This window comes from Tasmannia lanceolata, unplaced genomic scaffold (genome assembly GCF_043159265.1).
Source record: "Tasmannia lanceolata isolate RefF3 unplaced genomic scaffold, GAP_Taslan_0.1 ptg000007l, whole genome shotgun sequence".
NCBI classification, from domain to species: domain Eukaryota; kingdom Viridiplantae; phylum Streptophyta; class Magnoliopsida; order Canellales; family Winteraceae; genus Tasmannia; species Tasmannia lanceolata.
In genome coordinates this window covers 14,928,181-14,943,676 of record NW_027518684.1, presented here as the reverse complement: position 1 = coordinate 14,943,676, position 15,496 = coordinate 14,928,181, and the positions used below count along the sequence as shown (strand labels likewise).

The 15,496-nt window shown below is 38.3% G+C and overlaps 1 protein-coding gene across 1 annotated transcript; it reads left to right on the top strand.

Moving 5' to 3' along the window:
* Positions 1 to 9,031: 9,031 nt before the first annotated feature.
* On the top strand, positions 9,032 to 13,807 carry LOC143882050 (folic acid binding / transferase). Its single transcript, XM_077385435.1, has 3 exons — positions 9,032 to 9,191; positions 11,524 to 11,933; positions 13,261 to 13,807. The coding sequence occupies exons 2-3, from the start codon at positions 11,543 to 11,545 to the stop codon at positions 13,770 to 13,772; spliced, it is 903 nt and encodes a 300-aa protein (XP_077241550.1). The 5' UTR covers positions 9,032 to 9,191; positions 11,524 to 11,542; the 3' UTR covers positions 13,773 to 13,807.
* Positions 13,808 to 15,496: the final 1,689 nt, after the last annotated feature.

The window sequence follows — 15,496 nt, the reverse complement described above, 5'->3', positions numbered from 1 at the left end:
CTCCCACTCCTGTTTGGTTTGAAGAAGACACCTCCGGTTGAAAAAAAAAATTCTTTCCCCGAATTAGAGTGAAATGATAAATAAATAAATTGGCTAATTTAGACAGATATTATCATAAATAAATAGAAGGTCCCTCATCAGTAAAAATTGAATATGGTTGGTTCAAGTTACATTTTTGTGTGAAAAAAAGTAGGAAATTTTAGAAGTAATTTTCCTTTCCAAACTTTTCTAAAAAATTCCTGTAATCCCCGTGTGCCCATGGGGATGCGATCGGATCCGTTCCGACGACCAGAGACTGTAAGTCCGATATTTGAATGTGTAACTCATTAATTTGCATGCCCACCGTAGATAGGTTGTGCCCCAAAAATTATCTTTATAGGATGATCCAAACCCTCCAATATAGATGTTGTAAGATGGAGGGCTCAAAAACTTACGAAAAATGAAAGGTATATAAACCTCTACAAGTTGAAGGGCTAGGATCATCCTATGGGGATGATTTTTGACATAGGTCCGGAATGGTTTGGACTATCCAAATATTTGGGCTTCATTTGTACTTTTGCCGCCAATATTTTTCCTTAGGCTCTGTTTCTTCTTACTAAAATGGGCGTAAAACAAAATTTAGGCCCATTTTTATATGGAAAATGGGTGTAGAATCTGTTTTACTATCAATTTAATTTACATCAGAAGTAGAAAAATGCTCGGTCATCATATATGTTATATGGGAAAAATTCCTCCAGAATTCTCCCTTGAGCTGGGAGACTTGCTAGAATTTTCTTTCTTTAGAGAATTCGAGGAGTTTATGAGGGTAGAATGCTCTCTCTCTTTCACCTCACTAGTTGGTCCAGATTCATAGGTTATCCATCTCTCTCAATCACTACTAGTTATAATTGGATCTCCTAATCGTAATCAAATGAAGTGTCCACAGATGCCCCTCTTCGCATTTGAATATTTATCAATTGCCGAAGCTCTATTAAATTTTGCATGATCGGTAAAACACAGTGAGGGGAGAATATATCATATCTGGACAAAAACGACCGTGACTCGGTGTATTCGTCGCTATTTGCTTTAGATCAGGACCGTGATATAACACAATCTTTATTATGTCTTTAAGCCGTTAATTTTTGCATGACTCCGATCTTGCTAATCAGTTCTCCAATCAGCCTCGGACTTGTTCCCACTAGGTTTCTTTGTAATGTCCCCATCAAATCAATGGTCCTTATCACAAGCACATAGCCACGAAAGCGCTGAGCCAGTCATTTTTGTTATTTTTTTTATAGGGAAACGATACCCTCCCGCCAACGGTTTCTGTGAGAATGGTTCACTACTTGAGAATAAATTCACCCCCTGGAACATTTTTCTTTGCCTTTAAAACGAATGACGTTGGAGTGGGGGCTGGGGGGTTGAATCCATTTCCCTCTTTTTAACGAGATAGATTTGCTTAGGGGTGCAACTCAGGTCAGGCGGGTCGGGTTTTCCAAAACCCTATCCTACGCGACACTTATCTTGGGTTGGGTCTTATTTTTTAAAGGAAAACCCGAGATTCGTAAACCCGACCCTACCCAAGATAGTTTCTCGGGTCGGGTCGGGTTTTCATTTTTTTAGTGCAGGATAGTGACTAATTTTAAAATTTGTAGGGAAAAAAATTCACACCAAAAATCTCTAAATCAAGTGTATAAATTTAGGGGAATGATATTTCCCCCCCTCTGACGGATAAAATCCCCCCTTTAACGGTATTCATTAAGTTTTAAAGGCAAATAGAAACGTTAAATGGGGTGAATTTATCCTCAAGCAGTGAACCATTCTTGCAGAAACCGTTAAAGGGGGGATTTTATCCGGTTAGGGGGGATATCATTTCCCTAATTTAAGGACATTATATTTTCACATAACAGACTTGATCACCTCAATGAAAACAATTATAACAATATATTGGAAAACAAGATATTTCAAAAGGTCACAGTACACCCATATGAGTCGGTTTCGGGTTTTTTTTTCTTTAAACCCGGCCCTACCCAAGATTGAGTCGGATTTTCCAATTTAAAACCCAACCCTACGCAAGACCCATGATTTCTAAACCCGACCCATGTTATTTTCGGCTTGGGTCGATGCGGGCCAGGTAACTAGTTGAATGCTATAGGCCACAGACAAGTTAATCGTCTAACCAGTTAGCAACATGTACAAACCAGTTAGCAACTATCCAAAATCTGATTTGTGGCCTTCTTTACAATGGCTTTGCAAGCAACCTACAATAACTCTGAAAGAGAGTAGCTCAGGCCAGGTAGGATCAGAAAGGAGCAAGAAAATAAAAAAGAGTGAGGGCAAACTATCTTACAAACCAAGGGCATGCGCTCGGCTTCAAAGGATTTCCCGAAACTAGTTGGGGCATTTTTTAAGTTGCAATCCGAGGAAAAATGCTAAACCCATTAAGTATGCACTTAATAAAAACAGAAAGTATTGTCATCATAACAAGCATTTCAGAGGCCTCAACATTTCTTTAAAAAAAAAAGCAGAAACAGGCAAGCAACAACATGTCCAAATGTTGCCAATCTCGGAATCATCTGTTCCTTCATCTTCTAATGCTGGTCTCTTGAGTCACCACTAAGTCACACTCCGCATCCACACCCAGTACTCTTCTCCCACTTCTTCCTCAGGATCCGAAGATATCTCATCAAGAAAAACAACAATTCTTCTCTCCCACTTAGATGCAATTGTGTTAATCAGTTTCGTTTTATCAGGAGTCAAGAGCTCGGGCCGAAAGAACTTCTCATCAGGCTTTGGTATGCATTGTTGGGCACCGTATTGTCGCATGGTCCTTTGGGGCATGTAGAAGGAGGTGCGAGTCAGACTCATTAAATGGACAGAGTTGTAGCCATAGGAGTGAAGCACAGCATGATGAACTCCCAGCCAGCGGCAAATCAACTGAATGTCCGCCTCCGTCCGCCTTTCAGGCCACACTATCCAGGAAGCCAAGTCTCCATGCTGCACCAACACCTCCGTAGCTTGAAAGTGGCCCAGTAGATCATTTTCCATGCAGAGCGGAGCCCTGATTTTCAGCTTGTCACACAACAACACCTAAGAAAATGAATCTTAGAAATTAAGGACAAGAAAATATGTGAAACAACGAATTACGCCAAAAGCTTAAGCTGTTGGCCATGGCATAGTTTAATCATTTTATACTTTAATACCCCCCTCACATTTGGCATTTCTTTTAGGGTTGGCCAATATGTGGCACATGTAATGCCTCTTTTTAGGGTTGGACTACACGTGGCACATGTGACCCCTCTTTTGGGTTGGCCATTAGATGTGAATTTTTAATGTTAAGGAGTTTTGAACACATGACCTTTGCTCTGATACCATGTGAAACAACCAAATACTCCAAAAGCTTGGGCTGTTGGAGAAGGTGTTGTTTAATCTTTTATACTTTAACAAGAAAAATGAAGAAAGGGGAAAAAAAAGAAAAAAAAAGAACCTTGCTTACATAGAGGAGGATTGGGCTTCCGGAGAAAGAAGCATTTGAAGACCCACTAATCGTATCTAGGCTTCTGAAGAGTTCAGCTAGAATGGTGGGAACCGGGTTGGCACCTCTTCCCACCAGCTCGATCAGATCCAAATAACAACAAGGGATGAAGCCTGTTCGGTCTAACCAGTGTTGGAGCCAGGATTTATGCATAAGGGGGCAAGCTTATACATGCTTACACATAAGGGGGGCAGGCCTTCAAATTTTAAAGGGGGCTGGGCCCAATTGAGTTGGGCCTATTAAGGATTTGGCCCAACTCAACATGGGCAACTGCCCCCCATATGCTACATGTAGCTCCGCCCCTGGGTCTAACATCAAGAAGCCGGCAAATGCACACAGACCCAGGGCATTGTGGCGATGCCATTGGTGGTTAACATCTGAAAGACTTCCCAATGGAGAGAAGCGTTCTACAAGTGCACCAAACACAATACTTTTGTCGTGGATAAAAGGAGCCAATGATTTGACTGGAACTCCTAGTGTGGAGCTCAGTAGAGTATATGATAGCCAAGTCTCAGAGATGGCTTGACTATGGGTGACTCCGCAAGAATCTCTAGTAGAGCACATATCTCTTCATGTGTTGGGCAAAGCTCTTGCAGACCAAAGCTGAAGACATGTACATTGGGTCCCAGAACCTCGTGGCAGCCCATAACAAGTTCCAATCCACTTGAATGGCAGAGAGATGAGGAAGAGTTTTAAGGCCAAGACGCCCTAGGTTCATTAATTCTAGGGTGTTTAGACTGTGGATCCAAGACGTGAACCTGTCATATAAACCTTGATCCATGTTCTCCCACCACCTAGATGTAATGTTATTCTTCTTGACCGAGGAAAGTGAAAAGCACTCTTTTCTTGAGCAATACAGTGTTTCAAGGTCACTGTACACTCTTTAAATATTTTGTCAGGGTAGAATTGTAATTAAATATTTTGTGGGTGGGGCCCTAGTCAAAGGTCAGGGGAGCATCGAGCGTGAGATTCAGAAGAAAACATAGAAAACATAGTACAATATTTTTTTCAAGGATTGCTACCGTCAAGTGCGAGATTCTCTGTTTGAAAATACGCGACCTGCGATTGGATAGGCAATCTTTTTATCACGGTTTGTAGGGTTGGTTTTGTAAAGGGAGATTTTATACGGTGTAAGCTCTTATGGTCCCTTATTTTTCAAGAAGTACCGTACACGGACCTCACTATAGGAAGATCCCAACCGTCCATGTGATGGGCCATAACGTAAATAGGTTGTGCCCAAGACTTGTGTATTAAATGTGGTCTCTCCTTTTTCTATATCTACCGCACCTACAAACTTCCCAAATACGGTTGCGAAAAGCACGGATCATCTCACGTAGATGATTTAGTATGTACAATCTATTTAAGTCGTGGCTCATCAAATGAACGGCTTGGATCATCGTAAGAAGTGGGACCCACTGTATTTGTGAAAAAATACTGGACTCACACATCATATAAATCTCTATTGAAGATTGTACAGGGTGTGTGTGGCCTTCCTTTGTAAAAAAGTTGTGCCCCAAATATCAACTCCATAAGATGATTCTACCCCTCTATACATGGGAGGGATAGGATCATCATATGGAAATGATTTTGGGGACAGAAACCTTTTTCACATTGTGGCCCAACAATTGAACGGTTTGGATCATCTTATGAAATGGGCCGTACAGTGCTTTTTAAAAAAATATTAGACTATGCACCCACAAATCATAGAAAATCTCCTCGTATGGACACCCCCATTACTCAACCATTTTGCACCACGTCAATTTGTCTTATTTGATTGGGAAATGCAGGGGTGAAAAGGAATAGGCCCCACCTCGTCAAAATTTCAGGTGCAAAATGGTGGACCCTACCCTATGCATGGGCTTGATGGATATCATGGGACCCACGCATAAAATGAGGTAAAATGGTGTCCCAACCCAATCAATGCATGGGGTTGAATTGAGTTGTGGGATCCATCCTATGAAAACATGGTGTAAAATGGGAGACCCCACCCTCTGCATGGATTTTGTTGGAGATAGAGAGTGGGCCCACTCATATGGGTGTAAAATAGTGGCCCCACCATATACATGGGTTTGAGTAGAGTCGTAGAGATGGTGAATCCCGTGGGGGATTTCTACACGGTCGGCCACCGTATAATTTCTCTTTGATTCTACCTTCTTAATGAGAAATTCAATTCTCCTTTTTAGGTAAGAAAATGCTAAATGGACAGACAGCCTCTTTTATACCATACATGATCTGTGGATTTAATCAGAACCGTTGATCTGATAGGCAAAGAAAAAATTAGCCGTTGATTTTATCTTAGTAGAATCAATGATCTCCAAATGGATGGATGTGGGCCCCATATATTTTTTTTAGCAATTTCCAAAAAGAAATCAAGAGCTCAGGGGCGTCATTGTCACTTCTAATCTAACTTAAGATGAAACTGTGGGAAACCATTTCCACACTGACGCTGCTTTCTTCATTACCCAGAAGGTGAACAAAGAGTTCGTTATAAAAGCCCATTTTTATTTTCAGATAGATCCGATGTGGGACTATATTTTGCCTGTCACTTCCCTTTAGGTTTCGGAGAGAAACTGAGTTTAGGAAAAAATATGCTTTAAAAATGTTTTAAAATTAAAGATGCATTTGACAACCATATAAAATGGGTGTGAATCTATACTTTCGATGTATCTATGTGTCCATCGAGATATATGCATCATGCCCAAAATAGAATAAGTACATGACTTGGCATTCAATGCTATATGCTTAAAAGATTAAAATCCTGCAAATTTCCAATCAGAAGCTAATTAAATAAGGATTAAAATTAGAGACAAACTGAATTCCAATAGCAGTACATAAGCATAAAATTAGAATTTCAGGATTATCATGATTTAATTTCAATAGTTAAATAATATTTTGTATTATTACCGGATTTCAGCTGGATTTTCGGTTTCGGCCAACACCGAATTTTAATATGAAACTGAAATTTAAAACCATGATCCTAATAAGGAGCTTTAAAGGGAATTAAGAAAAGCCAATCATTAAAAAAAATAAACAGATGGATAGTATCAAGGAAAGAGGCTAGGAAAAATATCTTCAACATGTTGAAAGGAGGTTATGAATTTAGATGAATTAGGACTTGGTCTTAACTATTGAGAAATATTGAGCTATTAGATAGTTATCTACATGTCTTTTTGCTACCATCGGAAAATAAGATTATATACAAATTATATTAGGGGAGTGATAAATCGACTCCCCATGTGTCTTTCTCTCTCCTCTAGGTTAGAGAGAGAAAGAGGAGAGAGATAGACATTTGGGGAGTCGATTTATCCATTTGGGGAGTTGATTTATCACATGTTTCTTTGGAAACCACCTATTACAGTAACTCCCAAATGAAAAACAATCATAATAATTTCATTTTAAAAAAAAATCATAACAATCAGATAGAGGCATAGATTGTAACCGAGAATGGAACCGAACAAATCCCAACATGCCACATGGCATGAGAGTGCCATTTTAAGGAAACAGGGCCAAAAAAGAAGGAATGTTATTGCTAAGGTGTGAAGAGGCTGTTTGTTGGGTTTCACTTTTGGTCTCCAAATCGGTTTTCCATATAATCGGTTTTCCAAACTAAATACTGATGCATCCCTCATGGACAACTCTGGATCTGTTGGGGGCCTTATTAGAGACCATCTCAGCTGCCCCATTGGCCTATTCTCGGAAATCGTCCCTCCTGAAGCTATTCATCACCTGGAGATCGAAGCCATCCTTCACGGTCTAAAACTAGCAGAGAATCTCAGCATCCGCAGCTTATGGATTGAATCTGACTCAATCCATGCAGTCAAAGTGATCGAAGGCACCCAAGCTTGCCCTTGGAGGAAATTCCAAACTCTAACCATGATCCACAGTAAGCTCATAAATCTAAACTCTTGGAAAATTTCCCATATTTGGAGAGAAGGAAATGCAGCAGCAGACATCCTTTCTAAACAGGATTATTTTTGCAAGGGTGATAATCTCCCCCCTAATTTTATGTCCCCCTCCCTTGTAGAGGTCTTGTCCTCGGACTCTTTGGGGTCCCTCTATGAAAGATTGTAATATGCTTTTTTCTCAATATATCTGGTAGGGGTCTGCCTAACCCCAGCTTGCCCATAAAAAAAATAAAAAAAAAGGTTGCATAAAGAAATACAAAACAAAGTTGAAAGGAATAAGAGATTTATTGCTAAATTAAATGATTATTTAAAGCTGGTACATTCGTTTTGAAAGGAATAAGAGATTTATTGCCAAATTAAAGGATTATTTAAAGCTAGTATATGTGTTTTGCCAAGTGCTCATTCTTTTAATTAGACATTTCAGAGAATGCACGTAATTGCTGCACTATTACTGGAAACATATTGGAATAATAAACGATAGAGTGGTGAAATCATTAGAATATAAAACGCATGCTTTTGGTTTCCATTAAGGATAAAATACACTTAGACTCCCTGTGGTTTTTGACACATTCAAACTTAACCCCTAATGTTTAAAAAGTTACAAATAGACCCCTGTGGTTTCAATTTGTATAAGGTAGGCCCCATCTTTTGAAACACTATCAACGCTAATGAAGACCCCATACACCCCTCCAAACCCCATAACCGAATCCAAATACAACCAAAAACACAGTGGGGCCACATTATTTGGATGATCCAAAGCGTTCATTTGATGGGCCCTAACAAAGACAGGGTGTGCCCAAAAAATCAGCTCCATAGGATCATCCTAACCCTTCAATCTGCGGACGAACCGTCATCTAAGGGAGTCTACCTTACACAAATTGAAACCACAGGGGGACTACTTGCAACTTTTTAAGCATTAGGGGTTAAGTTGAATGTGTCAGAAACCACAGGGGTCTAAGTGTATTTTTCCCTTCCATTAATATATGGGATACAAAACAATAATATATTACTAGGGCCCATATGGGGTGCCACGTGGCAACATCACAGTCCGCACATTCAATCTTTTAAAGTGGGAATAAATATAGCAAACGATTAACCAGAGGCGGGATATAGATTGACAGACACGTGGCAGCAACACAGCTACCACATTCAACTTTACATATAGATATAGATATAGATTAGTGGATGCCCAGCCTGATTTGGATAATCTAATCGTTATTATTCGTCAAAACTAGTGTTACAACTCTGATTGGGTTGGTTCCCAATATTCCCAAGGGATTTCTGCTGATTAGTCCCTACATGGCAAAATAATTACTATTAGTCCCTAAGAAAATCATATTAGCTGAACAGTCCTACTTTTAGAAAATATTTGCTAAAAGGTCCATAAAACTCACGAACTTCAATTTTCTCCGTTTAAAATTTTAAAATGGCAAAGTTACCCCCAGCCCATGGTTTTTGGGGTCGAGCTGATGCCCAGGTCGGATAAAGCCCAAACCAACCCAACCCAAGTTGCAACCCTAATAAAAAAAGAGTTTTAATAAAAATGAAGAGTGCTTTTATAAATAGAAGGGGGTGCGGAAATTATCATTCCCGAATATATAATATCAGGATTTTCAATCCTGATTTTCCATTAGAAATCGTCCAATCGAATCGAAATATCCTTCGAATCACAAAGACATATTTTATCCAAATTTGGGTTTCAGAGACGGATTTTACGAGGGTTTGGTCTCGAGAAAGGAAGAAGAAAAGCAGTACTGAAATAGGGTTTTGAAGTAAGAAAGGCACTGTTTTTTTTTTTAAAATCTCATTTGGGTTAGACTCTTTAATGTTTGGCTGAATTTTGTTTGCTTTCTTTTCAACATGGGAATTGAATTGGTCCCAAGGGAGGAGATTCTCAAATGAGGAAAATGATTTAATCAGTCCCAAAAAATCATTTTTTGGTTTAAATTTGTTCAAGAATGTGTGATTTTACTTGAGTTATTAATGAAGATTATCTACAGGAATTTCATAACCTTTTTTTTTATATATTTTCTAGAATGGGATTGGATGAATTTTGATTCGTTGATGGGCTTTTTAGCAATGTGAATACAGTTCAGCTGTTTATCCGATTTTTTGGATTTATTTTTTTATTTTTTGTGAATTAGTTTGAAATTTTGCGGTTTTGCCTTCAATTAATTATAGAAATATCTTTGGGGCTTTATGATTTTGTTGTTTTCCTTATATTTATTTGGGTGGATTTTTTTTCATCAAATAGGACTACTGGATTTTATTTTATTTTTTGTATGAAGAATTTCTTGTGTTTTTTTTTTTCAGTTATTTGAATAGAAATTACTCAAATTAGCCACTACAATCTTTGGGTTTTTTTCTTTAATTACCGGTCAACATCTTTGTTTGTATTTAATTTTTGTGTTTTTTTTTTCAGCATGGGTTTGAGTGAATTTTCTTTTTAGCTATTAAAATTTTTCTCTTTTCAGTAATTTTTCGCCTTATGTTGGTTGAACTTGTCTTATTTTCTCAATGTGAGATTGAGCGAAATTCTTAAATGAAATTTTCTGTGTTGTGAAGTGATTGTTAGAATTCTTTACTGATTTCTTGCTGATGAATTGAAGAGAATTTACTACAATTTCCATTTGGAGAACAAGCTGAAATCTTATAATTGTGTTTTTCACAAAATTTGATACTGAATTACAATATGACATGAAGTCATGGAGTTTCATGTCTCAAAATTTTCATTCACAGTGTGTGTTTCATCATGTGCTAGAGACCAGACCACAGGAATATATATAAACAATAATCCATAACAATTTGGAGAGCCCCATTGTGATGATCCCTTTTTAAATTTAACAACATTGGTTTAAATCATTATTTTTCACGAAGTCTGCCTCAAGCTCTCTGCTTGTCAATTATACAAAACTAATGGTTTCTGAAAACTCGATACTTCGAAAAACATACTTAAGATCAACTGCCATTTTTAACATTGGACAAACGTAGAACTCTAATTAAATCTTAGCACTTTGATGTACTCATGCTACTGATTATACCAATCTGTAGAATCCAGCCTATTTGATAAGGCCCTGTTTGTTTTAGATTTTGACAACTGATTGTGGAGTCCCCAACCGATTATTGGACCGAAAATTGCACTAAATTTGAGTCCAATAATCGGTTGGGGACTCCACAATCAGTTGTCATAATCTAAAACAAACAGGCCCTAAGCTATTATCACGAAATTCCCAGATTTAATTGAATGCTAATCATTGCCTTCCACTTATTCTTGGAGATTCAGTTTAGATTTCCTCTCGAAAATGTGCATCTATCAAATGTTCTTGGAATTCCCAAGATAAAGAAGGATATGTTATCAGTTTGCAGCTTATTCATGAGTTTTTACTTTTTAGTGCATATTTTAAGTTTTAAAATTGCTATGGAGCTATGATCTGGAGACAGGGTTATACCAAAAGTAACACTGCGAATTAGGTAATGCATTTTGGAAAATGATCATGACTTTGTATTATTTAGCAGTTGATGCTTACTTAATTAATGACATTGCATTATATTTTCTCTTGCTGAAGAGTAAGGGCCTCTTTGGATGCCTCTAAAAATTGTTTGCATATATACATGCTATTTTTTTAGCTTAAATATGATTATTTGCAAGTAATAGCTCGAATAGCTTTATAAATGATATAGTTAATGGCTTCCAAAGAGTCCTCAACATCCCATTTTTTACAAATACATTCTTGCATCACATTTCAGTGCTGCAATGTGAAGCTCATCAAACAGTCCCTTTCTTCCAATCTCAGAGAAATAATAATCCACAGTTCTTTCTGTTTGTATTGAGAACCCTGTCTTCATTTTAAACTTCTCCATCTGGATGTTGATAACTTTTTTTATGAACTGTAACAGCCAGTGAGAAAACTGTAAATAAAGAGAGGGCTTCCAATATCATCCACTAATTTCTTTACATTCCAAGCCATTCCTTCTCACAAGAGCTGTGGCATTAGCAAGTTTCAATTTTATCACCAATCAAATCTGTTGGTGGGCCAAGAGAAATTGTATCCACATAGTTATTTTTGGCATTCTTATCATCTGTTATCCATCTCTATTTTGTAGTTTGTCAGTGGAAACAAAAATGATTAAGTTGATGCTTGCCTGTTGCAAGCTCTACATATCTGAAAGCCGAAATCGGGTGGCATTGGATTTGATCGAGCGGGCTTCCAAGCAATACCCAGAAGCTGCCATTGTCAACAAGTTCGAAGATGAGGCCTACAATCGAGTTGGTTACACACTCGTCTCCAAATTCACTCCAAACCATTCGTGGAATACCAATCCTTTGCAAAAAGCTGTGTTCGCCATGGTCGAAACAGCTTGCGAAGCCATTGATCTTGAACTGCACCATGGAACTCATCCTCGGCTCGGAGTTGTTGATCATATCTGCTTCCACCCTTTGGCTCAAGCTTCTCTAGACCAAGTGTCCGGGCTTGCACAGTCCGTGGCCACAAATATTGGGAACGAGCTTCAAGGTTTGTGCTTTTCTTTTTGCAATTTGGAGATAGAAGTATAGAACTACTGTTTAAACACTGTCCTAGTCCATCTTTGAATTCATCTAGTCGCCTCGGTTTTAGCCCTACTGAGTCAGACAAAAACTCCTTTGACTCGCCCAAGTTGACTCGATTTTACATTGTGTGAGTTTGTCAAAATACAGAGTTTTTATTTGAAGTACTAGATTGATCAAAAACAGAAGTACTAGATTGGGCAAAAGCCGCTTTCTAGGAGAAACGACAGACAAAATACACAAGGAAACAGATTGTTAGCTATGCAACACAGACAATGAAAAATAAAAACTTATCCTTGTTTTTGAAAATTGATATGGGAAAAAATCAGTTAGTCTGTCCACATGAAGTTATATGTTATATGTGGGTCTGCTGTCATTGTTCTGCTTATGTATGTACTACTTACGTAGTTTAATATATTTCAATTTATCTAGATAAATTTTATTTATAATAAGAGAGTGCAGATATCATTTCCCTGTTATTAATTATGTTTCTTTTGGATGTACACCCATTGCAACTTGGACCTTCTAAGATTCCTTTTTGTGTAAACTGCAATCTTAAAAAGGTCAGGAATCGCAGTTTGGGTATACAGCCAAATGCACCCTTGAGCTTTCTTGTATGGAATGTTCTTACTGATATTTGCTTGAGTCTACCAAATAGTTTTTCTATGGAATGTTATTACTGAAATAGGATTCCTTTTCTTTATTTCAAAAATGGTTTGCATGTAACTTATATAATTTTCTAACATTGATTTTTTAAGGCAATGGAAATGCTTTAAAAATACCAACATCTTTTCAAAATCCAGTATGAAATTTTGCCATGGTCTCATATTGATTTCATTTCTTTTCGTATAAAAAATGCTCACTTCTAGTCTACAATTCTGTAAGAAGTGCTTGATTTCTAGGATACATTTAGGCCATGTATGGCAACCATAAATTTCTCTTCCATAGCTTCTCAAGTGGAGAGGAAACACTTGAGAGGGCATCAATAGGAAGAGGGTGGAAAGTGGCTTAAAAACAGGGAAAAATATATCATATTTGGGTGGAGTTTTATTCCCTTGTTTTTCGGACTTTTCTTACCCCCTCTCTTCACTCGGTCCCTCTTTCGGTCTCTCCTCCTCCCACTCTCCCTCACCATTGGGTAAGCTAGTATTTCATTGAAAAAAAATTCATGGTTTCCAAACATGGCCTCATACTATCATTGAGACATTTGAAACTTTGTTTTATTATTTTTCTATTGTTTGATTCTTTCACCTTCTATGCCTTGCTAACTATCCTAACACCACAAAAGCATGCAGTCCCCACGTTTCTATATGGAGCAGCCCATGAAGAAGGAAGATCTCTTGATTCAATCAGAAGAGAATTAGGTTATTTCAAGCCTAATTCCATGGGAAATCAATGGTCAGGAGGGCCCATATCTGAGTCCATCCAATTGGACCCAAACTTCGGCCCGGCTCGAGCCGCTCCTGGCACCGGGGTTATGGTAATCGGGGCAACCCGATGGGTCGACAACTACAATGTGCCCATCATGTCTACCAACATTTCTGCGGTCCGTCGGATTGCCAAACAGGTCAGCGGGAGAGGAGGCGGGCTTGCATCGGTCCAAGCTATGGCGCTCACCCACGGTGACGGTTCGACCGAGGTGGCTTGTAATTTGCTGGAGCCGAGTGTGATCGGAGCTGATCAAGTCCAGTTCAAAATCGAACAACTCGCGGGGGAAGAAGGGATGGTTGTGGGGAAGGGTTATTTCACTGATTTTTCACAGGAAGATATTATTGAAAAGTATTTGAAACTGGGTTTTGTTGATTAAAGTAAAAAAATGGAAAATTAGAGAGGTTTGGATTAGATCTTCTCATTCTCTAGTGATAAAAGACCAACATAATTCAGTAATACTTACTAATCTCTCTAGAATTTTTATTCTGAAAGAATGAAAACATGGAAGTGATGCTAGGTCCTACCCACATGATGTTGGATGATTTGAACCATTTTATACAGTGGGCCTGATATTTTAAGGGGTGCAACTTGGGTCGGGTTCAACCCGAACCCGACGGGTTGAAGAAAATAGCAATAGTCTATCCAGGTCACTTAAAGGGTTTGAAGAAAATAGCAATAGTCTATCCAGGTCACTTGCATCGTACCAATTTTTGAGGAATGATAAAGTGAAGGCCGCCCTTCCAAACAACCAGCTACAAGGCGCCCCCAATTGTCCTTTTTAACAAAGTGCATTTATTGTTCCATTAATTTTATATTTATCTGAGCTATTTTCATATTTTTGGTGTCCTTATAAAATGAACTTGGTTGAGATGGACAAATGGGCGCACCCTTCTAGTTGGTTTATGCAAGGGTGCCCTTTAGTTTATCATTCCGCCTAACTTTTTTGGGATTTGCTAGGGACCATCGCATATGCACTTCACACCTGAGCAGTTGCATGTGAGAGAGGCCACACAGGTTCACATTTTGTCTTATTGATTTAATTCATCTGAGGTCATCTGAGGTGACTGCTCTCACAGTGCCTTCTGCAATTGTTCCTAGCAAATCCCATTTTTTAATGAGGTAAAAATCAAAGTAGTTGTCAAGAAATTTATATCTGTAAAGTATTTAATAGATATATAGAAATTTACATCTATAAGATATTGAATAGCTATAATTAAAGAAATGGAAATGATAAATTCGCCCCTTCGATTACTAGGGACACCCAGCACCAGTGTACGTGGCATTTAGGCCCATTGAATTCTTCTAGCTCTCGGTGTCCTAGGTAATCAAAAGCGGCGGCTATATCACTTCTGTTAAAGAAATTTATATTGATAATGTATTTAGGGATTTGCAACGGACCACTCCAGGAGGCATTTTGCGGATGGGCGGCTGTTGCATGTGAGAGCCACGTGGGCTCATATTTTGTCAAATTAATTTAATTTATATGAGGTGGCTGCTCTCACATGCAACATCTCATCCATGAAATGCTTCATGCTGGTCCCTAGCAAATCCCATGTATTTAATAGTTAGATATTAACATTAAACTAATAAGGTTCTAAATAATAATTTATGGGGAACAACGGACCTGCCATGGACAGGAATCTATCTACATATCTAATACAGTAAGCTGGGATGAAAAGAGGAGAGTTTTTTCAATTTTTTTGAAAATCACGTGTGAATTACACATCACATTTTTTGACTTTTTTGAACAAATGCACCCATTCAACTCATGTAATTTCAATCCTACCCCCCCTTTATGCTTTTAACAAAGGCACCCATTAGATCATATAATTTCAATCCTACCCCCTCCTTTATGCTTTTAACAAAGGCACCCATTAAAGCCGTATAATTTCGATCTTATCCATCTCCTTTATGATTTTTTAATTAAAAAACTATAGGGTGATCTTGACCATCCGATTTAAGATAAGAGGAATTATGGAAACATCTATCGATTGGAGGGCTAGGATCGGCCTATGAAAATGATTTTTGGGGCACAACCTATTTATGTTGTGTTCCATCACATGGACGGTTTGGATCAACCTATGACGTGGTCTGTACAGT